Here is a 26,860-nt window from a genome sequence, read left to right as displayed (position 1 = left end):
AAGCATGGAGAAGCTGGGAATTTCTGCTGAGCTGATTAAGAGAGACCTAATATTTAGCTACTTCGACTCTCATTGTTTATTTAAACAACTTCAGAAAATATTCTCTGAACAAAATATATGGACTCTTTATAGGACGCTCATAACCACTTTCTGGAATATTTTATTATGTGATGTGCTGCTACATCTTATTAGTTCCAATTTGATCTCACTATTCTCATATCCACTAGAATCCTCCTAAACGCAGCTCGAATTATATCAGTTTTAGTGATCACATTCTTGACATCTGCTGAATGTAGAATTAAGTTATCTTCACAGAGTTAAACTCACTTTAACTGTCTCATCTTAAAACCGGGCATAAGGATATCAACTATATATATTTGTGCAAGGAGCTCTAAAGGCAGACTTAATAGAATCTGTGATAGATCTATACTTCTTTACCAGAGAGATTTTGAAAAGAGGCAAGAGCTGACCATGATGAGTTGGAAGAATGTCAAAGTAAAGCTTGTATGAGTTTATGTATTGTATGTGATGCTGAAATGTAAGAGATTTTGCTTTGATTGTTTCTCCAACTATTGACCTATATGATATGTCCCTTTCTTGAAGTAGTATTTTGAAAAATTGATCACAATCTCTTAATGTATGTGTGGAAGAGCTGGTAGGGGTAAACTGAACTTTGGGTCATATTTTACAGGAGAGTAAACTGAAATCAGTCCAATTGTTAACATTAGTTACAGGATCTCTAAATTTAAAATGTGATCAAATTCTACATCTCATAAATGAGTTAATATTTTGAGAATGACCAACTCAAATGCACAGTCAAATAATGCTCTTATTAGCTACAGCTGCAAAACGAGATCAAATACTGTGTATTACACTATTAACAACGCTATAACTGCATCCAGAGAACATACTAAGAATAAATAGGACTATGCAATGAATGGTGATGCTTATTACATTTTATGGAACAAATCACCTATGTGGATACAAAGAAAATTAGCAGAGGTAAAGCTCAAAGCATCACCATTTTGTACTTTGGGCCTGATTCGCAAAGGCCAACTTTCACATTTGTATAAATTTACTCTTTCTCTGTATCCTAAAACTGCAATTCAATAGTAACTTTACAACTGCTGAAACTCTGCATTCAGGGCGGAAAACTCTGCACATAAAAAGACAGATCTGTCCTGCAGCTGTAAAGTGTAAGCGTACACAAACATTGAAGTTTACCTTTGTGAATAAGAGCCTTTTTGATTTATTCCAGTTGGCTCCCTAGAAGAAGCAAAGTATGTCTGCAGAGTAGTTTGAGCACAGCCAACATTTTACATATTCTAGCCACTTAAAAACACAGCAGGACAAGTAGTCTAGGAAATGTTATGTGTTATTGAGTGAACATAGCCTGATGGACTTGGGCTTTTCAGTTCAGTATTTACTTACCCGGGTTGCATCTTGGAAGAGCTTCTCCTATTTTGGGGACATAATGATCTTTCAGATTTGTCTCTTCCTCTCCATCAGAACTGATTATTATTTCAGGATTAAAGTTTGAAGAACCTGATGAATTAAAAATAAATCCTCATTATGTTTCATTGTCAATGCCGGCTGCTCTAAAAATGAAATGTTAGCGTATTCCTAACAACTCTATAAAAAGTGTTTCAGTTACATTAATGTTATTATTACCGCCATTACAATTACTAAAACTGTTTATAATTACCATACTAATCAAATCAAACATTCAGCAATATTAACATAAATAATTAATCTTGATATTTTAGGTATTTATAAATTAGAAATCATTGTATTAATTATCACCATTAGCATTGAACAGAAAGCTAGAAAAAGCTCACATTTTCTGCCCAACGCCTTGTTATGCAGGGACAGTCATGTAGTGCAGTATAGGAAGTGGCATCCAAGCTGCCCCCTAACATGAATGTCCGAATCTAGGGGGTTATGTGCACTGCAGATGTACTCTTGCCACATTTGGATTAGGGCACATTAGTTAGTGATATAGCCTACCTGTTCGCTTAATAAGATTTGAAATTAAAAATATCTGTATTTTTCAATAAATAAGAGACACAAGTCCCTGAACATTCATACTCGGTTGGACTTTTTTGAAGATATTTCCTTCGATAGTAGGAAGCACGGGGTTCCTTGCCACAGGCTGAAATAATCTTATTCAAAAGAAATGTTAAAACATTCAGTGATTTAGCTCCAAATTAGAAAGCTATCTGCCCTAAACTGCAAAAGAACCACACAGATTTTAATTCAGCCCGCCAAGCTGGCACTAGCCATGCTTATTTGTTGCTAAATCATAGAATAATGCCAGTCATGGTTGGTTGTTTGTGGGAAGGACTGTAGCCTTACAGCCTTTCAATAAATCTCTTAATCCTGGAGAGAGAAAACAGTATTTTTTTAAACTTTGGCAACACTATGTATTTACTGTTTGTGAAACCTGCACAATCGTGCCTTTGTTTATTTCTCCAAAATTAGGTTCTGAAGTTCTCAAGAGGGGGGCAAGGAGGTAGGGTTGATAGTAGACTGACCTATTTCACAACTGCAGTTTTCTTTAAAGTAGGTTGGAAGGTCTATTTATAGGGATCCACTGGGTGTAGCCCCTTAGTCCAGTTTTACCTAGTAGATTGAAATCTAGAATTCCCAACACCACCAAACGTTTATTAGAAGGCATCGTAATTCATTCGGAATTAGAAGTATCTCCTTGTTGATCTCAATTTTTGGAAACTAGATGACATGTGTTTCGCTCCAGCAGATTGGCCCAAGACATTTTGCAAGGTTTCATTTTGGTAATTCACAGGTTGAGGAAAATGTAACAATGCAATGTTGTGGTTTGAAACAATAATTAAGAAGATATTTTTTTTCTACTGGTCACATTCACGGTTACCATCTATCAAGTTTCAAATCACAGTGTAATGTATCATTACTTTTTACGATTTATCAATCCAGCAAGTAATGGGCTTGGCCAATAGCATACTCTCACTTTGTTGGTGGCTCCACACTGAGTTGAGTCCATCTTATGCGCACAAGTGCTCTGTTCTGGTCTTACTCCCTTTAGCTAGAGATAGATTGCCGACCTAGCTGCTCCTAGGATCCTTCTGATGTGGCAGATACCACGAATTACAGCCTCACCACAACAGCATTTGCTTTTGGCCACTCTGTCACTCGTCATCACTTCACACATGGACTCCTGAGAAGCCATGATATTCTTGCAACCACTGCAAAACATCCAGATGACACACAAGAGACACGTGCATGCGCCAGAGCTGGTGACTTATGGGACATTTTATTTTTTCGCATCAGGATGCCAGAATGTAGAAATTTTAATTTACCAGGAGATAGTAGTTATAAATCAATGAAAACGTCATACTAAGATAAAACTCATTTGTATAAATTTAAGTAGTATGTAAATCAAATCCAAACTCTGCATTTTGGCATTTTACTATGTGACAGTGAACTAATAAAAACAAAGATTATACCGAGCGGGTCTTTCAGATGATTACAGTCTTCGCTTGTGGCCCCAAGGAGCTCTTTCTGACAGTCTCCAGAATCCTCATCCTCAGAAAAATAGAGTGTGAAGTCTCTTAGCACTACTGACACCTGAAACAAAAAAAAAGTCATTGATTAGCTCCCTAAACAAAAATCACAGATCTAGGAAATCGGAAAATAAAAGATCTTAAAACCGAGCCAAGAAACTACATAAAAACAGCAGGAAGTTCAGAGGAGGATCTGAAAGCAAACGATGAAGGGATGAACTCTAAATCTCAGAATGGACCAAGCCTGTTTAACCTTCTCCCATTTGTTGAATTGTTTAAACACCCTGTGTGGCTTAATGCACAATCATGGGGTCTCCCTTAAGGATGTAGTTAGGGGCCCCTAAGACTTTCACATATCTCAGGCTGAATGGGGGCACCATGAAAGGTGAAAGCCTGACTGCAGCATAGGGCTACAAACCTGAAGGCCATTTTATTAATAGAAATCTACTATAACGTATTGTAGCACACCTGCATCCAGATAATATTGTAACAAAACATTAATTTTATTACAAGACAGGAGGCTCATATTATGCGTTCTTTTCTTACTTTAATAAATACAGCAGCCAAGAACTACAGATCCCAGAAACCCTGGGAAAAAAACTACAATATCACATCACAAAGGGTGTAACCAATGACACATCGAGTACAAGTACAACGATCTTGACTGAGAGCAGCAAGCCCACTTTTCTTGCTGCTCACAGTCAAGATAAGTACTCTGCTCGCCTCATGTATTTTTATTATACTTCATTGTATTGTATTTATTGATATATATTTCTGCTATTGTCTTTTTCCTTTACCGTTTTGAGCCTCGCGCTCATTTGGAATGTTCTGCTGCGTGCGCTTGCTTTCCTGAGGCATTCCGCCTCGTTCTTCAACAGTTATTGCATCTCTCAACGGCTGTTGTGTGCCGCTTCGTTCCTTTTGGACGCGGGGCCTCAGGTGGTTTCATTTTCGGTGCAGAAAGGATCCCAAGAAAGGGGTCGATAGAGCTTGGTCTAACTGCCAGGACAGACATCTTGATCTAGTTGGTCCCTTAACAAGGATTTTGGATCTGGCCGAAGAGGCAAGAACGGAGAGATGGATCCTGAGGCAACTTTCCAATTGGGCGCAAAGGGCAATTTGCATGCTTGGCAATGCTAATGCTTATTTTGCTCAAGAAAGACGCAAGAGTCTTCTACTTAAAATTGACCCTAAGTTGAGTTCCTTAGCAACCAAAGAAGAAGGACCTAAGGCTGAAGGTCTTCTTTTTGGTGATTCCTTCATCGAAGAAATGAGTAGATACGTCTCAACCTGTGCCTCTATTGACAAGGCCCAGTCTTACATGAAGAAAATGTTTCCTCAATGGGTTTTTGGCACAGCCGGCAGAGGAGGGAGTCGCTTTGTCAGCCGTTATGCGTCACGGGGACAATACCTCAACCGAGGTTCCTTCAACCAAGACTCCCAGCAGGACTCCTATCAGGGATACAAACCCCAGTTTTATCCCCGATGTTTCCGTGTAGGCCACGGCAGGGGTTTCAGGCCCAAGGGAGATCAACTCGCAGGTAAGAACTTTCCGTTCTGGCCTTCCTCCCGTAGGAGGCAGACTAGTAAGTTGTTTAAATGTTTGGTTGTCTCTCACGTCGGATCCCTGGGATATTCAAACCGTCCAGGGTTGTTGCATAGAGTTGTATCAGCGTCCCTTCCAGACTCATCTTCCTCAACCTCTTCATTTTTCAAACGACAAGTTTCTGTTGGTTCAGGAGGAGATACAAGCTTTATTGGCAAACATGCGATAGAAAGGGTCTCCTTCCATCCTACAGGCTTCCTGAGCACTATATTTCTTGTCCACAAGAAGAACAACAAGCATTGTCCAGTCATAAACCTAAAACTGTTCAACGATTTTGTAGTGTATCATCATTTCAGGATGGAGACTATCCTTCATCTCAGGGATCTGCTCCTTCAGGGCGATTGGTTGGTCCGTTTTGATCTCCAGGACGCCTATCTCTCGGTCCCCGTTCATCCCGCTTACAGGAAGTTCCTACAGTTCCAGTGGGAAGATTCTTTCTTCCAATTCAAGACGCTTCCTTTCGGCCTGTCTTCAGCCCCTTGGTGCTTTACCAAGATTCTCAAGCTGGTAACTGCCTTCCTCAGAGGTCAGGGTGTCAGGCTCATTGTTTATCTAGACGACTTCCTTATAATGGACCAGGACAGGTCCCGTCTCTTGATTCATCTAGATCTTTGTCAGAATGTTTTGTTAAGTCTGGGTTTCCTCATTAGCCCTCAGAAGTCGGTCCTCTTACCTGCTCAGCAATTAGAATTTCTGGGGTTTTTAGTGAATACAGTTGATTCAATACTTCAGCTCCCTCAACAGAAAGTAGATTTGATAAAGAAAGAGATTTGTCACCCCTTATCCATTCCCAGCACTTCCCTCAGATCTTCGGCTCAGTTGGTGGGCTTTCTCTCTTCCTCCATTCAGGGCATTTTTCCAGGGCCTCTACATTACAGGGCCCTTCAAAGACTAAAAATCAGTCATCTTCGTCAAGCTCTTGCTTACTTAGACCCAGTCATTTTGGATTCTGAATACAGAGAGGAACTCCTTTGGTGGCTAAGTCATTTATATGCTTGGAATGGGAGAACAATTTTCTCTGCCGCCGCAGATCTTGTCTCAGAGTCAGATACAAGTCTGACAGGTTGGGGCGCAAGATGCAGTCAACTCAAGACTGGGGGTTCATGGTCCACTCTGGATTCAACACAGCACATCAATTGTTCAGAGATGCTTGCAGGTTCCTTTGCCATCCAGTCCTTTACAAAAGGCAGGGTAAGGTGCATGGTGCTCCTCCGGATGGACAACCTGTCAGCAGTCAGGTACATATATCGATTGGGTGGTACCAGATCCAAACCTCTGGCTTTACTGGCCAGAAGCCTGTGGGAATTTTGCCTGCGGAAGAACATATCGGTCAGAGCAGAATATCTACCGGGTGAACTCAATGTCGTGGCCGATTGGTTTACCAGGCATAATTACGACTCAAGCGACTGGCATCTGCATCCTTCTGTTTTCAATCATCTTTCTTCCATCTTTGGCTTAATGTCAATAGACCTCTTAGCTTCCTGTCTCAACACTCAACTTCCTTCCTTTTTCCGCTGGAGGCCAGACCACTTGGCGATGGCCACGGATGCCTTCCTTCAGTTATGGCCCCCTTCCCTTCTCTACGCTTTCCCTCCATTTCTTCTTATTGCTCGTGTTCTAGCACAAGTGCGCAGACAACAGTCATTCCTCATCTTGATCAATCCCTTTTGGCAGTCCCAACCTTGGTATCCGATCCTTCTGGAGCTATCCTCGGATTTCCCTATGTTGATTCCTCCCTTTTCCGATCTGCTCTTGAACCCCCAGGGTCTTCCTGATCCCCTGGTCATAGAGAACGCCCTTCATCGCATAGCTTGGAGGGTTTCGGGACTTCCTGGAGAGCCCCAAGAATTTCGGAGGAAGCTATCCATTTTATCCAGCAGTCCTGGGCTCCAGGCACAACGAAGGTCTATAGGTCTGCCTGGTTGGCCTGGTGTAGCTGGTGTTTGGACAGGGATTCAAATCCCATTTCAGCGGATGAAACCTTGGTGGTCAATTTCCTTGCCTCTTTAGCGTTTCACGGTAAAGCTTATCGGACCATTAATACATATAGGTCAGCAATCTCTTCAGAGCATATCAAAGTGGACGGAAGGCCTATTGGCAGACACCCATTAGTCTGTCCACTTTTGAAGGGAGAATGTTTTGCTAAACCTCCAACTCCTAAATACAATGTCATGTGGGATGTTAATACTGTACTTCGTCTTTTTATTGCATGGCCAGATAATGCTGATTTATCGCTCAAACATTTGTCTGCCAAGTTGACGATGCTTTTGGGTCTGGTATCCATTAAGTGTGTTTCTGATGTAAAAGCTTTAGATGTTTCCTCTTTCTGTTATTTCTCTTTAGGTGTGTACTTCCAGGTCAATAGATGCACCAAAACTAATTTAGCATCTGTGCATTATCCTTTTTTCCCCTCTTAACCCAAGCTGTGTGTTGGTAACTGTTTGAAGACTTACGTTTCGTGAACTGCAGATCTTAGAAGCATTTCCTCTTCCTAATTACTTATTTCCTTTCAGAAACCACATAAGCCTGTGTCTGCTACCACTATGGCCCTAGCGGGTATATCTACCCTTTCCTTTGAATGCTCATTCAGTGAGAGGGGGTGCGGCCTCTCGCGCCTTTTGGGCAGGGGCTGGGTTACACGATATTCTCAGATCTGCAGATTGGTCAAACTTTAACACTTTTAGAACATTTTACTGTAAACCTCTTGATCACCCATTAGACAATGTAATTCCCTTGCTTTGAACAAGCATAATATGAGCCTCCGGTCTTGTAATAAAACTGAGATTTTTCTAGCCTTGGTGTCTGAAAGGCTAGATTTTATTAAAGACATGGAGGCAAGTATTATCCCACCGCAGTTTCATTAACTCTCCCTGTTATTTCCTCTGCAGTTCCTCTACCTTCAACCAGCACTGCTACATCCGGCTGATTCACATTCAGGTTCTCTGTGTCTGGCATCGCCACATCAAAGTTCCTGGTTGCCAGTTTCTTCTGCTTCGTTCTTGATGGATTCCTTTAGGATTTCTTATTCTCCCATTTGACTTTCTATTTGGTTCTGATTTGGCTCTCAGATTCTTCTGACTGACTCTCGCAAGAAAAGAGGACTTGTTGCTCTCAGTCAAGATAGTTGTACTCGTACTCAATGTGTCATTGTGATGTGATATTATAGTTTTTTTCCCAGGGTTTCTGGGATTTGAAGTTCTTGGCTGCTGTATTTATTAAAGTAAGAAAATAACGCATAATACTCGCCTCTGTGTCTGTATTAAAATCTAGCCTTTCAGACACCAAGGCTAGGAAAATCTCAATTCACATACAGAACTTTCAAGATGGCTGACATTTATTTTGGAAATCTGATCGCTATTCCATCTATTGCACCATCTATGTTTGCAGTCTTGTTCCGAGAGCTACATTCTAAAACTTGTTTTTTATAAAACCTAATAGGGAATCACTTTTTACAGAATTAACGTCAGAATTTATGAATGCTTTACCACTTTTCTATGAATTAGGACCCAACCTATTATGGCCACCATAATTAGCAGCACTCTAGTGTTGCTTGCAGGAAATATGCAAAATGTATGACACAGGCCATAGACAATGGATGCTTGGCTGACGCTTGGTCCCGACTCTGAGGAAAGATACCTGGTGTGTTTGATTCACAATGGGCTAACTGTGTGAGTTCTTCCACACCATAGTATAGGTAAGTGCAGTGCAGGGGACCTCCCATTTTGATACAGAGCCCACAGACTGTGGTGCTACTTTTTATTGTCTTTTCATACTTTTTGCTTCAGAGCTGATTCCCAGCCAAAATCCAACTTAGGACTCTGCCACTGTTGGGCATATTTAACCAGTGTTAATTAGTGAGCACATATCTGCCATTTGGCTGACTATACTATATTTTTGTTCCTGCACTGCTCTTTTGAATCATTTTTTTTCAACTATTTTTTATCCATTTTTATCACTTTGTTAGAACAAAACTTGGCCATTTTTTCCTACCACAAAGGAAATGGTATGTTTTAAACATATTCTCCTGGATTTTGCACTTAGTTAACAACATTCACACATTTTCAATACAGTTTCTAAGCACCGCACCATACAATTGGAGTGAAACATGTGTCTTTATATTTGTTCACTCTATTACCCTTAGTAACTTATTCATACAGGAATACCTTTAATTCTCGTTTTTTTCATTTAGAGACATCTTAATGGACCTCAGATTCCACAAATACACGATGGAAACATTAGCACAGTTCCACTACTCTTTTATAATTTACTTCCCACTTAACCAACTACTACAGATCATGGATATGTTGTTCAGACTGTTTTATAGAGTCGAGTTGACACACATTTGTTTCCCATGTGGTTATTGTAACAATAGGTTCAGACTAATAGTGATGATGAGGAAGAACAGACACCTGAAACTGCAAATGAAAACGATAATAAAGAGTACCCATTGATTGAGTTTTTCCCGATGTTTACTGTGAAAGAATTGCATGCAGACTTGCAGGGAACAGTACAAGAGAACGTTTGGGACTTGACAACAGGTAAAGAAGTGGATTTGATTAAGGGAGTGGAACTGATTAAGATTACTTTGAAGCCGAATTTAGTGTTTCTGCAGCTTCCACGGTATAACATGGCACAAGATGTTCTGATGAAAGTGGCGCAAATAATTGGAGATTTCCTGAAACACAGAGTTTTGAAAGAAGTGTTGAGCAGTCCATGTAATTCACCGATAATGGGCTTAAAGAAGCGGTGTGGGAAAGTACGAATTGTGCAGGACTTGCGAAAAGTCAATGACATGGTGGTCAAGTTTTGTACAGTAGTGCCGAGCCCAGCAGTGATACTGTTTCAGATTCCATGCAATGCAGGATGCTTCATAGTGGTTGACTTGTCACAACCTTTCTTTTCTGTGCCTCTTCATGAAGACAGTCAGTTTCTTTTTAGTTTCAAATTCCTAGACAGAGTCTACAGTTGGTGCAGACTTCCACAAGGATATACGGAGTCCCCGTCTCTGTTCAATCTGATTTTGAAAAGTCAATGGAACTATCATACCAATCGACTCTAGTGTAGTACATTGATGTCTTGTTGATTGCGTCCAAGACAAGGGACGAGGGTAAGTACGACTCGATTGCCCTGTTGAATCTCTTGGCAAAATTTGGACATAAAGTGTCACCTTTAAAATTGCAGCACAGTCATGATACTGCAGAGAAGTCCTCCGACTTCACAGAGAGATGTCAGAATGTTGCTGGGAATGGTAGGTTATTGTCGTCAGTGGATTCCAAATTTTGCTGAGATTGCCAAACCATCACAGCAGCTGACACACAAGGATGTTACAGATACCATAACTTTAGATGAGGATCAGATGAAAGCGTTCACTGAGTTGAGAGAGAGTTTGTGCAGAGCTCCAGCGTTAGGAATGCCTGATTATAAGAAGCCATTCACATTGTTTTGTCATGAACGTGATGCTTGTTCTTTTTCTGTCTTGATACAGGTCTATGGAGGTGCTAATCGCCCAGTAGCCTATTTTTCAGCTACTTTGGACCCAGTCGCAACAGCTTTACCGGGTTGTCTGCGTGCTGTTGCCGCAGTTGGTCAAAGCCTTTCACAATGTGATGGGCTACCCATTGACAGTAATGGTTCCTCACTGTGTTGAGATTTTACTGACAAGGACGAAAACACAATATTTGACTGGTGCAAGATTGACAAGGTATGAGACGAGCATAGTAGGTGCTCCAAATATAACATTGAAAAGATATACAGTGTTGAACCCAGAAACATTACTTCAAAGTGATACTGTTGAAATTGAAAAAGATGAAGACATTGAGCACGATTGTCTTGAGGTAACTGAGCTGTGTACAAAACCAAGACCAGATATCAGAGATACACGATTGGAAGAAAATGACCAAATTGTCTTTGTTGATGGCTCATGTCTCAGAGATGGTACAGGGACATTGAGAGTAGGATATGCTGTATGCACAATCACAGGTAGATTAGATTCTTCCTGGCTTCGAGGTGTATATTCTGCACAAGTAGCAGAATTGGTAGCTCTTACTAGAGCGTGTCATGTTTCTGCGAGACTGAGGGTCACAATCTATACTGACAGCCAATATGGATTTGGAATTGTTCATGATTTTGGTCAGTTGTAGTCGCAAAGAGGTTTCCTGACCTCTAATGGTACACCAGTAAGAAATGGCGACAAGATAAAAGAGTTGTTGTATACAATACAGTTACCTGAAGAAATTGCCGTGGTGAAATGCAGTGCAATTCAAAACGCACAGGATTACAGGATATGCAGATCAAGTCGCAAGGTTTTGCGCATTGAACTGTATACCATTCAAAGACAAATGGGAATTGATGTCAGAAGAAGACAACCCATGTACAAGTTTTTCATTGAAAGTGATTGATACTCTGGAAAAGTTGAAACATTGCAAAGTAATGTTGACAAGGAAGAGAAATGTCTTTGGGCCGAATTGAGATGTGTCCAACTACCTGATGAGATTTGGGTTTCAGAGGAAGGTCAGATGGTCCTGCCAAATAGTTTATTGTCGCAAATGGCCAAATATTATCATGGCCAGGCACACATTGGAAGGGATGCCATGGTTAGATTGTTCAAGATTGACTGGTTTAATCCCAAGTTTAGGCAGGCAGCAGAGGCAGTATGTCATCGCTGTATAGTTTGTCAGCAACTGAACCTAAGAAAGGGACAATGGTGGACTTGAGCCACATTGGAAGAGCAGGAGGTCCATTCAGCAGAATGCAATTGGATTTCATTGAGATGTCTGCGTGTGGAGGTTTGAAGTACGTGTTGGTGATTGTGTGTGTTTTTAGTCAATGGATTGAAGCATACCCTACAAGAAGGAAAGACAGTCCCACAGTAGAAAAGATGTTACTTAAAGAGTTGATACCACGTTTCGGATTTCCGATCTCTTTAGAATCAGATAGGGGAACTCACTTCAATAACGAGATGATTAAACTCTTATGTGCAGCACTAAACATCGAGAAAAAGTTGCATTGTAGTTACCGCCCTGAAGCATCAGGACTGGTGGAACAGATGAATGGTACCCTGAAATCAAGAATTGCAAAGATGTCTGCAGCTACGAATCTGAAATGGCCAGATGCATTGCCTTTGGTGTTGATTTCGATGAGAAACACACCTGACAGGAAGACAGGGCTATCGCCCCATGAGATTCTCATGGGCAGAGCAGTGAGATTACCAGCAGTTCCAGTCAATGCACTTGTAAACATTACAGATGATATGGTGTTGGACTATTGCAAGGGTCTGGCTGATGTGGTTCGCTCTTTCTCTCAGCAGGTGCAAGCCACCACTCTGCCACCCATCCACGATCCAGGGCACAACCTGAGAGCCGGTGACTGGGTCGTTGTCAGAAAGCATGTTCGCAAGACTTGTTTGGAACTGCGTTGGAGGGGTCCTTATCAGGTGGTGTTAACAACTACGACAGCTGTGAAGTGTGCAGGACTTCCAAACTGGATACACACGAGCAATACAAAGAGAGTAGTATGTCTACCAGATCATGAAGAAGTGTTGTTGAAAGCACCAAAAACAGTGAAACAGGTTGCCGCACCTAAGCCAGAAAAGGAACCAATAGAGTCTGAAGTTGAACCAGAGCTTGTGAAAGATGGTTCTATTACCCCTGTAAGAGACGAGAGTGAAGAATTACAGGAAGGTGCGGAAGAACCAATCTCAACGGATTTGTTGAAAGAATAGAGCTAAATTATTGCTGTGTTCTTGTGAGGCCTCAATTAAATTGTCCTCCACGGGAGATTTTAAGATTTCTTTAAATAGCTGGAATATCTCCTTTGAAGAATTGGGAGATTGTTTTATCCTAGCCGCATTATTGGTCCTTTGCGCTAGTTTAATTTCTGTGTGATAGAGTCTAATGGCTTTCCTGTAGTCCTCCTTTAGTGCCGGTTCATAAGTTATCCTCCAATTTCTTTCTAAAGATCTGCATTTCCTTTTTAGGGTTCGTAAATGTGGTGTGAACCAAGGGGTGCCCATCTTCTGGCACCTCCCTGTTTTCTTACTATAAGGAAGTAGAGTGTCTAAAACATCTTTGATCCAATCGTCAAAAGTGTTTGCATCAATATCCTTTGTGTCCAACAGAGCTGGTTTACTGTCTATCAGGGTCTGGTCCCAGTCGCTGGCCTTAAATTTGTGCCAGCATCTGAAAGGTTGACCTGATAATTGCGTGGAACTTAAGTTGGGCGATACAGCTAAATTGAGGGTAATTAAAAAGTGATCTGGCCAGGCTAATGGGTGAGGGGCTTGGAAGCTAAACCCATCAGGTTACTAAAAACTAGATCAATAGTGTGCCCTTTCTCATTAGTGGGACCTCTGATTAATTGATCCAACTCTAAAGACTCCACCCCAGCCAAAAGAGTTTTAGCTGCTGTATTGTCTAAATTGTCTGCATGTAGGTTAAAATCACCTAAGATTGTGAAATTTGTTTTTTTGCTGGATAAATCTGCCATTAGGTCGAGAAACAAGTCTAAAAAAGTATCTGGTGGGCACGGAGGGCGATATATCTAGACTCCTGAGACCCTGAATTGGGGGTTTAGAGTCAATGAGAAGAACATACTTTCGCACTCAGTAATCTGAAGTGGCCGGAAAGTGGCCTTAAAAGATTCTTTGAAAATAATGGCGATTCCTCCCCCTTTCGAGGTGGTTCTGTCAGATCTAATTATTTGATATCCTTGGGGAAGTGCTAAGTTGACATTCGGTGCAGATCCTTCGTGTAGCCATGTCTCAGTAAGAAACAGGGCTGTGGGGGAGAGGTCACTAATTTATGAGCTGGTAATGATCGTCAATTAACTAGCAAGAAGACAATGTTAGGCTGCGACTTGGGTACTACCCCACTGTTTCTTCCATTAGGGTAGTCCAATGACAGGATGGACAACACCACTTATGGTCACTCAGGGTAGGGCAGGTTTGGCAGAGATCTGCTGGGGGTGGCATAGGAAGTTGTAAAGTCTCAGAAGAGAAAGTAGGACCCTTTATTTTGTATAACTTGGGGACCTAGCCCCTGGACCCATCCTGGTGCGGACGGGCGCAGAGGGGCTTGCCTTAGGCACACTTCAGTGCTGCGCACATCCGCTTCGCAACCGCAGCATCGCACTTAAAAAGCGGTTCTAATGTAAATTTGTCAGTGACTAGAATGCCAACCCTCCAAGATGGCGGCCAAAAAATGTGCCACCACCGAGGGGGGAAAGATGGCAACCGCTATATATAATAGCCTTGGTCTAATGAGGGTCAGGGGGCCGGAGAGAGTAGTTATGGAGACCCCAATTAATAAGCCTTGGCCACTGAACACGGGCCTTAGGGCGACTAGGTATAAACATTTAAAAATATTACAGCATAGTTAAAAGGTAGAGTTAAAAATCTGCCTTGCATCTGCACCCACCTATTAGGGAAGAGGATGGTATGGGACATGTTATTTGGGATAGTTTTCTCTAAAATGTTCCCTAAAATTTACCAGATGACTTAAAGAAGTTTCTAAAATTGACTGAATTACATCATAAGCGACAGAGGAGGGAAACCTCTACTGCAATTGTGGGAGTTATCTTTGGTGCAGTGATTCCTTCAGAGTCATTCTGCATTCGATCAAGATACAAAAGTTGTCTACTATTGTGGATAACATGCTGACAAATTTTACAGAGGCAATACTCCTGATAGGTAATGAATTAGCTGTGGATAGAGCTATGACGCTTCAAAATAGGCTTGCTTTAGACATTCTATTAGCGAAAGACGGCAGAGGCTGTAAAATGATTAACTCTAGGCATTGCTGTTCTTACATACCTAACAATAGTAAGGAGATAAAAGACTTAGGGCCATATCTACGAACACATTTTCCCATTGACACAGAATGGGAAAAACCCTTTGCTACATCTGGCTCTCACTGACTAACCTAACTAAAGTAAGGATTTGAAAGAATTAAAGGAACCAGGTGTTTGGGAAAAGGTTGGAAAAGGATTTGCTTCAGTAGGAAATTGGCTTAGTCAAATTTGGAATGGGGTATTAATTAAAATCATACAGGGAATATTAATTGTGATTGCTTGCATATTAAGATTATAGGGTTCATGTAAATTATATCAAAAGATAAAATTGAAAAGATCTAAAAATAATCAGAGGAGGGAAGAACGAAACAGGGAAAGAATTTATAGGGAAGATTTGAGAAGGAGACAAAATATAGCAGAAACTGAAAAAACTTGCCCACGGGGAACGGCAGCCATTTATACGAACTTGTACTGAAAGGGCTAAAAATGTGTGAAATAATGAAAATGTATAAATAATAATGTAGTAGTATGTCATATTAAGATGTATAACATATGTTTTGCATTATATTGTAGAGTTAACTTAGCCGAAGTTGTGGCCTAGTTGACAGGCCTCATGCAGAAGCTGAATTTCTAGCGCACTGCAGAGAAGCTGGTGCGTTGAACTGTCCCTTAACTGCATATGTTAATAAAATCTGCTTAGCTAGAATTTTCTGCAATGTACCGACAAACAGGAGATGAGGGACTAGGATATGTAATCAGTTTGGTGTAAGACAGACTCAATGTACTTTCCCAGGACTTGAACAACAGAAGCACTGACTGGAGAAGAAGATGCAACATTTTCGATACCTGATGAGTCGGATGATGAGGACATCATTCAGTAAACCAATCAATGAATTGGGGATGGAGAAATATTAGAATTCATAGATTTGTAAAATTAATATTATAGGTTAGAGTCATAACTGCCGATGGACTGACCAATTAGGAATTAGGGGGATGGACTGAAAAACTGTAATAAAAAGTCATGACAAGGGGCTAAAACTTCAGATGCGAGGGGAGAATTGATGATGCCATAAGATGCGATTCGAGATTATGTCATTGGGCTCATGCCCTTGAGGGCCTGATTCTTTGCTGATCGATTGATGACCTGAGGATGAAGAGTGACTTTGTTGTAGATTCATTCCGTGGATGGGTAGTTATGACAATGTGACTAGTTAACTTTTGTGCCTTTCTTTCTAGGTACCAACTGCACTGTTTAATAGTTATTCTCTTAGTTAGCTATTATTCCAAATTCATGTTTCTAAATTGTTTTCGCATGAAGTCCCACATGCTAAATGTTAATCTGGGTTAGGTAAGGATTCTTTGGGTGACTCCGACAGTGACAATGATTGACGGACTGACTGCTGAACTCTGCTTTTAATGCTGTTATATTCATCTTTGTTGGCTTATGCTGAAGCATTCAAGCATATGTTTTCTCAAGTTCTGATTATATTATATTATTGGTGGTCATTAATTAACTAATTCTGAGCTGATTGAATAAAGTCTGAATTAACCTCATGACTTAGTATTGTAACTAATAGGGGAATAAAATTGATAAAATGTATAATCGAGTTGTGGTTATTCACAAAATGTTGATGTATTGTCTCATGCTTAATGATTCTCTTAGTGGTTATTGATTGATAACAGTGATAATTGATGTTCATTGATTACTACATAGCTAGGATACACCATGCGATCCAAAAGGTTCATCGGCCTATACGTGTCCCCTTGTAAGTTTACTTACTAAAAACCAGGCACGCTAGCATGTGTATTTGCTTTAAAACAGTTGAACACTTGATCATGTTTAATTCTTACTATAAGATTCAATGCACCATATATCACAGAAACCTAAATATCCGATAAATAATAGATTTTTTGAAAGTTGCCATTTTTTGCCTAACCAAATTTGTGTGTCTGCCACTGTCCAGGGTCACGTTGCTGTGAATGGCTGTCCTGTGGTGTTCTGTGTGTTCCTTTGAGACATGGAGACAAAAGGTCTTTGGGTGTGAGGCAGAGTGTCGTACTGCTGAGCTAGATGTCCTGTCTGGGAGTTGTACTCATCCCTTCCTGAGCTTCAAAGGGTAGCCTCAATAGTTACCCACACCCCTTTTCTGACTTATAAGGGATGCCTGCCCTGCTCCCCGAGAGGTACCCCCATGGTCCTGGAACCTTCCTTCTCTGGTACCAGTGTCTACTCCTCCTGGGCTCAAGGTGAAAATACAGAAGTTTTAGTCTCTTCGCGACCATGAAACTGTCTTTTTATGCTAAACGACTTCCCGCAATGCGCGCTTAACTAATCGCCAGAGGCAACTGCTCATCTGTTCTTTTTGCATTTGTCGCCTTAAGTGGGAAAGGTATGCCCAGACGTGGGTCCCGTGCTCGTTTTGCCACCGGATTCAACCTAGCCTGGCTGATAAGGGGTGACACCTAGAAACCGGTCCCAGGATACTTGTTTCCAGTCCAGAGAGAACCTGGCCTAGCAGTTCAGGCTGTACTGTTTCCATGGGAAAAAGGGTCAAAACTGATTTGCATATGGCTAGATGCAAACTAGGGTGGCATGTTGGGCAAAGGAATGATGTATTTAGGCCCAGATCTCTGACTGTGGGTGAATGTTAGACTTTGTTCAGCATTCCGTTCATCATCTGTTCATTTTGCATAGTTTTGGTAAGAGGAATGGACGGGAAGACCGTCAAGCTTTCCAATAGCCAGTGAAAGGATAGTTGAGAAGGAGGCAGAGATGGAATGTTGCTTGTTGGCTGTGCTGGGTGTTAAACATTTGAATGATAGCTCAGAGAGAGAAAGTTGCAGGAAGCACATGAGCAACATGAGGTGTTGAAAACAGTGGTGCAGTTTCTGGTGATAGGTTGTCCAAAAGAAAGAAATTTACAATTTGCCCCATTGTTCTATGTCCAGGTATCAGATGAACTGATGGTGAAAAATGGAATTCTGAAGCATGCTGACAGATTCATTCTATCTGAGAAGTTGAGGTTGGTGGTTATTGCCAATGCGCATACGGGGAATCTAGGGGAATCTAGGTTCCACCTAGAGTGCACGGTTGGTGCCGCGTTCTGGTGGCTAGGTCTTGACAAAGAGGTGAAAGACTACATGAGCACTAACTTGTAGAACCAACTGATTTTGTCTCATAACTGTGTTCAAGTTGTGAACACACAGATGGCAATATTTCTGGTTTCAGTGGGGTTTAAGTATTTCAAAAGTTTGTTTCATCATCACCAAGCAAATGGGCAGGTCAAGGGTAGAAACAGAGTTCTAGGTAAATGCATTCAACGTGCTTTAGTGAAGAAATGTGACATGTTATGGGCTGTTCGCTCCTTGATGTGGTTTTATCCAACCATACCTATTGGAAATGGGGTTCCTGGTTGGCTAGGGTATGCACCTCAGCCAGGCAGTAACCACCACTCTAGTCACGACAAGATGACACCTAAGATAACCCCTGCTCACCCCCTTGGTATCTTGGCATTAGCAGTCAGGGTTATTCCAGAGGCAATGTGTAAAGCGTTTGCACAACACACCCAACCCAGTGACACAAAAAATACACCACAAAAAAAGAATTCACAATGTTATATAAAAATAAACTGTATTGCACAATAATCATTAGACCAAAAACAACATAAACCAGTAGCACCCTGCGAAGCACGCAGTAGGCAGAACATCATCACTACGAATGCAAAAATCATGAGAAACATTTCCATATTGAACATCTCATACCACATTACTTACTTACCCTACTGCCTGCAATGGGAATCCCTAAATATATATGTTACCCCAACAAGGCAAAAACAACATATATTGTGACATCCGATCATGGAATGCGGCAGTTAAGACTAGGTAGAGAAAAACATGTGAATTATCTAAATATCCCTGTAGCACCCAGATCATTATTACAGTGATCTGATACTATCTGAGATATTGGTTCTTCAAATCAAACATGTAGATCTGGTGCACTTGCACCCCTATTAGGATCGTTATGGTAGCTTCGTGCTGAAAGGCTACCTTCCAAATATAGGTTACAACACTCCCTTGAAAATGCCGTCACCGCCACACCGTAGCAAGGCTAAGTTCTCCTAGGACAGCACCAGGCAAGGAGAGGGGGGCATGTGCCTTCTGAGAAGTGCAGTGATACTCTCCTCTGCTCTTCCGCCAGGCAGGTCTCTAGGTGAGGCTGCTGCCCATGAGCATGTAGTGAAGCAGTACCTCTCTGGCGAGGCTCCTGAGTCCCTCATGGCAGTATGGCTGTCCCGGAGCTAGAGTTGGGGTAGTGCGGGCGTCGCTGGCGTCTTCCTCGTTGCCCCAGCAACTCTCCTCAAGACGAATGCGGCGTCACTTCCCGGCTGATCCAGGCAGGCTCCGACAGAGCAGGGGGAGGTGGCTGGCTGAACCAGTTGACGTGGCCCCTTTAAAGGGGGGCTCCTGTTAAGTTGCGGTCCAGGGTTTGGCTGGGTCTGCCCTGCCACAGCACGGCAGCCTCCGGAAGCACGTCATGTTCCCCTCACAACCGAGGTAGGGGGAATCCCTCACAAATGAACGAAGATTATGAGGCGTTTTACCTACACTGAAGCAATAACTAGGAAAGCACTCCTCACAGGCTGACCTACACTAAAGTATAGCGCTCCCCAGGCGATATACTTGCAAACCCATAAAGCAATTCTCAAGCATGGTGTATAGATGATACCAAGGAACAGGGAGCAGCGCCCTCGCTGGCTTCCAATGAGGCACTGAAGGAGGACACAAAAGGGGCAGGCAGGCCAGCACAACTAGGGAGGTGATGGTTCCTCCTGGCATCACAGCAGTGCCATAACTAGGAAAAAGCCAAGGAGTAGGCTGCCAATGGGGCAAGAAATAAAGAAGCAATCCTGATGAGTTCTTTGGGATTACCCAGCGAACACCAGGCAGCAGGGTCAACAAAAGAAGAGCAGCCCAGATGAGTCCAACATGCTGTTTAGCAGTCCCTTTGGCAGAGATTTGGTCCCAGTCCCAAAAAGTGCTCTACCATCAGGGGGCAAGAGCCCTTCTACTTATACTCAAAAAAAACTTTGCTCGGGGGTAACTTCAAAGGATACCTTTCAAATCAAGCACAACACAAGACCCAAGGCTGTAAGGCACCAGAGATATAAGCACAGAGAAATGTCCACTTTCTAAAAGTGGCATTTCTAAAATAGTAATAAAAAATCCATTAGGTTTTCTAATTACCATTCCAAACATACTAAACATGCCCAAGCTATTCCTCATAGATCAGAAGATATCACTTAGACATATGCCAGGGCATTTCCAATACAATCCTATGAGAGGAGAAGCACTCACAGTAGTAGAAACTAAATAGGCTGTTTGTCACTACTAGGACATGTAGTGCAAAAAGATATATGTCCTACCTTTTACATACACAGCACCCTGCCTATGGGCTATCTAGTGCCTACCTTAGGAGTGACTTAGGTGTAGTAGAAAGGGAGTTTAGGACTTAGCAAGTAGTTTGACTTGCCAAGTCAGTGCAGCAGTAAACTCTGCATGCAGGCACTGCAGTAGCAGGCCTGAGACAAGTTTGAAAGGCTACTCCTGTGGGTGGCACAATCTGTGCTGCAGGCCTACTAGTAGCATTTAATTTACAGGCCCTGGGTACATGGTATACCACCTTACAAGGGACTTATAGGTAAACTGAATAAGCCAAACAGGTGTAAACAAATTTTACCAAATTGTAGGGGAGAAAGAGTACATGCACTTTAGCACTGATTAGCAGTGGTAAAGTGCCCAGAGTTCTAAAGCCAACAAAAGTCAGAAAAATAAGAAGAAAAAGGCAAAAAGTTTGGGGATACCCCTGCAGAAAGGGCCATTTCCAACAACACCTTACTTAGTAACTTAGATGTATTTGTTTGAATTCTTGCTGGGTTCGGACACCATTGTCAAAAGTGTGTGCAACATGGTTATCAAAGGAAGAGTGTACCTGCACACGAAATACACAGTTTACTTAGGGCCAATACTGACAAAGCTTATGATAAGGCAAAAAAACACATCTGATTGTAAGCACAGTGTGTAACCCACTGATCTCTATATGGGTCAAGAGCATGTCAGAGTGTTTCCAAAGTCTCTATAATTCGGTCTTTGGAGAGTCAAGCAACACAACAGAAGCAGCCTTTGCAATGGACTCTACATGACTCCAGCAATGCTACTTATGGACCATTTGAACTTTGGACAGTAACCACAAACTATTCAGAGCATCAGCAGCGCCACCTATTCTGTGCTCGTTGGTCAGGACTCCATCAGCTATGCTGTCAGAAGATCTTGGACATCTATACACTAGTGTTCATGCCCTTTCTCACATCATGTTAAGCTATGAACTCAGGTGAAGGTGTCCTGTTGTAGCCAGCATTTTTCATCCAGTTGCCTACTGCTTTCCTGCTGATTGACTTTGGCCTGATAGTTTCACAATGTGCCCTGTGTGTTTATTATGTTTATTTCCACTGTTGAACTCTAACTTTTTCTTTTAGTTTTAGAGAGGGACAAATGTGGTGTCCTGAAGACACATCTCAGTAACATAATGATGATTGTAATTATCATATAGATGGGGCACCATGGCCTTTAGTGGAGTGGTCAAATGAAATTGGTAAACAGGTTACCACTTGTTAGTCCTGACAGCCTCAGGTTGGTCTTCCACCCAGCTTTATACCTACCGCCTACACTTTTCTGACCTCGTTTTTGCTGGACAAAGGACTCTGTGCACTTTTCCACTGCTAAACAGTGCTATAGTGCTGGTACTCTCTCCCCTACACATGGTAACGTTGGCTTATTCCCAACTGGCATATTTAATTGACTTATATGTTCCTAGTAAAGTGTTCCTACATGTACCCAGGGGCTGTAAATTAAATGCTACTAGTTGGCCTGCAGCACTGATTGTGCAACCCACTTAAGTAGACCTCTAACCATGTCTGAGGCCTGCAATTGCAGAGCCTGTGTGTGCAGTTTGATTCTGCCATGTCGACCTGGCAAAATAACCCTTTTGCCAGGCTCAAACCTTCTCTTTTTATGGATTTAAATCACCTGTAAGGTAGGCCCTGGACAAAAGTAGCCCTCTAATCATGTCTGAGGCCTGCAATTGCAGACCCTGTGTGTGCAGTTTTATTCTGCCATGTCGACCTGGCAAAATAACCCTTTTGCCAGGCTCAAACCTTCTCTTTTTATGGATTTAAGTCACCCCTGGACAACCCAGAGGGCAGGGTGCAATGTATTTAAAAGGCAATGCATGTCCTACAGCAATGCCTACCTTTCCTATAGGATAACATTGGGATTACCTTATTACATCTTCTAAGTATAATCCACAATCTGGAAGAGATCAAATTTGGCTTTTCCAGTATCACAATTTAAAATCACAAATTATGGTAAAGCCCGATTTTAAATTACAATTCTTAAAATATAACTTTTAGGAAGTTGGCATTTTCTTACTTTAGCCATTTGGTGCCTTCTGCCTTTCTCTGATCACTTGTCCTTGTGGGAAACAGTTGAGATTTGTGCATTTCCTCTAGACAGCCGCCCACAATGGGAGCTTTGGTGTCACCTGATGGACTATCCTGGGAGGATGGAAGGGAAAACCTGGAACCAGCTTCACTTACAGCTGAATAGGCTGTGTCCTGTCTCCACACAAATAGCTGCATAACCCCCAGTAGTGAGTTTGGAGCCAAAGAGAGAAGGGCAGGACCTCTGTGCACTTCCAAGGCCTGTCTTTGAAGTCTCCCCCCTTCAAAGGCCCAGACGGGTATAAGTACTGGACCTCTGACAGAACCACTTGAGTACACTTCTGGACCTTTGGCTACTCTTCCAGGAGGAAGGACTGCTGTGCTGCCAAAAGGACTGCCACTCTGCTGGACTGCCACTCTGAAGGAGCTGCTGCCTTGCTGTGTTCACCTTCTGCCTGCTGCCCTCCGGCCCGGAGAGGAAGAACTGAATCTGGAACCCTTCTTGATCCCATGGCCCCAGGGCCCCAGAGTGACTCAAAGGACTAGTCTGCAGGCCTCCTGATCTGTGCCTCAGGGTCATAACAGGATCCCCACAGCTCCTGGACCCGTCTTCAACAAGCTCCTGACACCCAATAGGCACCTCTCAGATACTAGGCCCTTGAAGTGCTCTTTTTGCTCTTTAAGTCCAGCTTTTGGGCTCATCACGAATGGGCCTGTGCACTTAGGAACCTCTTCACTCACCTGAAAACCCAGCATAAGCAGCTGTACTTTTGTCTTTTTGCACAGCATGTACTGAGACTCCAGTCCGTCTGTCAACAACATATGGCACGTCTTCACACCCCGCCGACCATCACCAGCGACGCTTTCCTTGCTCCCAGCAAACTTCTTCCCCGCAAATGGGACTCTTGGCACAATTCGTGAGATGTTAAATTTCAGTGGTAATAATCTTGGGCTATATCTGACTTGCGATCCATTGCGGTCAGCTTGAACTTTTGACTGTGACTCAGTCTAGCGCGACCATATACTTGCAGTTTGTGCTGCCTGTTTTTAGGCACTATTCTACAGTTTATTCTTTAAAAATTCATAACTCTGGTTCTACAGACGTTTGACATTTTGGTCTTGTTTTATTTATTAAATGTTGCTCTAGTTTCCTAACCTGGTCTGGAATCTTTTTGCGTGATGTTTTCACTGTTTTAGTGTTTGAATGTTACACAAATACCTTACACACTGCCTTGAAGTTAAGTCTGAGTATTCTGTGCCAATCTACCAGAGGGTGAGCAAAGGTTAATTTAGGGATTGCCTGACACCTACCATGACAAGAATTGTGATTGCTGTTTGACTAAGGTTTACATTCCAGTCAACCAACAACCCAATTTTTAACACTGCTGGATTTGAGAATAATTTTGAGTGAGTCACTAAAGAGTAGGCGAGCAGACATCAAGATTTAGGCCCTCATTCTGACTTTGGAGGTCTTCTTGAAAGACCTCCGAAGCCGCTACAGCCAGCATACCGCCAGTGCTGTCGTTATGCTGCCCTATCAGGAGTTTTACGCTGGGCCAGCAGGCAAAAACAGTGTTTCCGCCCGCTGGCCCAGTGGAAAACTCACCAAAACACTGACGTAGGCACGTAATCGAGCTGGCGGCAATGTTGTGCGTCGGGGGCGACAGCTCACGGCGTGCATTTCACTGCTCGTAATTCGGGCAGTAAAATGTGCGACGGGCTGTCCATGGAGGCCCCTGCACTGCCCATGCCAAGTGCACGGGCAGTGCCGGGGCCCCTGTGGGGCCCCCAACACCCCCTTTCTGCCAGCCTTTGCATGGCAGTGAGACTGACATGCAAAGGCTATCGGAAAGGGGACTCGTAATCCCCAGGGAAGCGCTGCCCTGGTGGATTGTGACCGCCAAGACCGCCAGGCTAGCGACAGGCGGCAACCTGTCGGTGCCGGCGGTAGGACCATGGCCCATCTGTCACGGTCATAATAGGGCAGTCGGACCGCCCTGTCTGCAGCGGTCCGACCATCATCGCGAGTGTGGTGGTCTTGAGACCGCCACACTAGTAATGAGGGCCTCAGTGAGGATGTGTTGTTGCAGGGAAGGTTATAGATTTGTTGTTACTTCAGGCTGCAGTAGCATCAAGGTTGGGCTTCCAAGCCAATAGTAGGAGGTAGACGGACATCAAAGAACATGCTGAGCTCATTATTGACTGTACTTTTTAGGTTGGTGGGTGAGGGCTAGGTTGAGGGTGGAGGGGCTGCAGGAATATGGTTGTATGTTAAATCAGGGAGAGGATGGCATTGATGTGCGGGCTGCAGCGGTGACAAGGGTCCGGTTTAGAGAGACGCTGACTTCTCACGCACATGAGGTTTGAAAGCTATGGAGGAAGGTTATATATTGATCAAGAGGGCTTTATGTTTCATTGAGTCATTTTTGCTGGATGTAGGTTCCTGTAACAGTGATAAATTTGTAGGGAGATCAGGAGCAGAAAAGTTATCAAGTCAGCCATGTTGATGGAAGCCTTGCTGCATATAGATCTTGCATTTCACACACACATGGCAGAGTCAGCATACAGTTGTTGGTGTCACTGGGAGATGTTCAAGCCCAATGGGACAAGATGTCTAGGCTGTGGAAGAGGTTAGATTTTAAGAGAGAATAGTTGTAATGGATGTTTCTTTTCACAGTTAGTAATTTGGTTGAAGAAGAGATATTAAAGGTGCCAGCAGTAAGTGGCCCTTTTACCAGAAAATCTGGTTCACTGTAGTTCACATGCCAAAGTCAATAAAATTTTAACAGTACAGATTTGCCCTGGCATTGAGTGTCTGTATGGAGTCTCTGTTATTAGATTTTTCCTCTTTTTATTAAGTCCCTTTCATCTTGTCTGATAGTAGGCATTCACAAATTATGTTTCTCGATAAAGACACCCCTTCCTCCAGTTTTGCATCAAGGCTAGCCCCTGTGCTGCAACCTGTACTTAAATATCCATATTGGCACAAGCAACCCCAGCCTTCTACAGTGAACACTGATAGGAAGAGAGCAAAACAGACACAAACTGAGGCCCTAAAGAAAAAGCTAATGAATGTGCCTCGGGGGAAAGCAGAGAAGACATGTTTCATCATACCTTCAATTGTCTTTGAAGCACACCCAAAAATATAGATCATGCAAAACAATGGACATGTAGCCATTGGAACCAAACCACTTAGAAGTATGCACAATGTAGATCAGAACCCTTAAGACTATTTTGGATTTAAACAGAGAGCAGGTGGTTTGGTTGTGAGGAAAAGGTGGTTGAGGTAGACAGCGAAGAAAGCCAGGATGGCTACTAGGTACCTCAGGGGAACCACCCACAAAAGGACTCTGGTGGCCTCCCTAAATTAAAAGTGAGGAAAAAGAAATGTTATGATGATACAGTTACAAAGCTGCTGGCGCTGCCCCCTTCCAAAAATGATGAAAATGCGTGGCACTCTAGCAGCAGGGGAATTTTGATGTTTCCTGGAAAAAGGTGTGAAGATTCATACATGACAACTATGTCAGTTGTGTGTCTGTGGTACTATGAGATTTGGACTGGGAGGTGTGAGCCATTGCTGCATTGGGAAGTAAGAGGTAGTAGAAAGAAAAGCTGCATCCATGACAGACTTGTAAATAATATGGCCTCAATAGAACAGACATTTTGGCTCGGTTGTACAAAACTGAGATGAACACTGGAGCACGGTCAACACGTTTGACATGCTCACAGAAATTCAGCTGAAGAAGTGTACAAAGGAGATGAGAAAACGGAGGGACCCACAGAGACGTAGCCAACATGGCAGTAGCGAGGGACTGTGGCTAAAAAGGTGAGCCATGGGGACAGGAAACAACTGGGAAGATTAAAATAAGATCACATGAAACTGCCAGCTTCCTGGAGAGAGCACTATTTTAGGGGAAATGGGGATTTCAGAGAGAAGAGGTTGGAGCTAGCATAGAAATTAAAAGAACCATGTGGAAGAGGTGAAAAAATAAAATACATTATGCATCCCATATTGTTTTGAAGAGATGAGAGAGTTGGTGAAGTCATCCACAACCTATAACAGGAGCTACAAATATCCAAAGTGATGACTGCCAGAGAGTATTACTAGAAGCAAGAACTTTCATCTTACCATACGCTATAACCATCTGACCTTCTGTAAGTCTCTGAAAATTTTCTTTCCATTTTTACCATTGTTATATAACTTCCTTTCCTATTTCCCACCGTTTAAAATTCCTTCTTGAGCTCTGGAACACCTTTTCAGTTCACAGAGATTTAAACGTTAGTGTCATTGTCAGGTGCATATTTAAAGGGCGGCAAACTTTGAGAGTTTGTTTCCATTTTCCATCTTTGGAAGCTTTGCAACCTTAGCAAATATGGTTAAGTTTAACAGAAAAAAACCTGAAGGAACAATGTCCTGCAAATGTAAGTTTTGT

At 42.6% G+C, this 26,860-nt stretch overlaps 1 protein-coding gene across 1 annotated transcript in view; it reads right to left on the bottom strand.

Annotated features, from left to right (window-relative positions):
- The window catches only part of LOC138261628 (zinc finger protein OZF-like), a 123,178-nt gene that overhangs the window by 15,241 nt on the left and 81,077 nt on the right, over nucleotides 1–26,860 (bottom strand). Inside the window, exons 2-3 of the mRNA XM_069210757.1 lie at nucleotides 3,483–3,603; nucleotides 1,432–1,545 (exon numbers count right to left, since the gene is read on the bottom strand). Coding sequence (XP_069066858.1) covers nucleotides 1,432–1,545; nucleotides 3,483–3,603 — 235 coding nt within the window. The remainder of the gene's footprint in view (nucleotides 1–1,431; nucleotides 1,546–3,482; nucleotides 3,604–26,860) is intronic.

Source organism: Pleurodeles waltl, chromosome 10 (genome assembly GCF_031143425.1).
Source record: "Pleurodeles waltl isolate 20211129_DDA chromosome 10, aPleWal1.hap1.20221129, whole genome shotgun sequence".
In the NCBI taxonomy this organism is placed as follows: domain Eukaryota; kingdom Metazoa; phylum Chordata; class Amphibia; order Caudata; family Salamandridae; genus Pleurodeles; species Pleurodeles waltl.
This window is presented reverse-complemented; position numbering and strand designations above follow the sequence as displayed.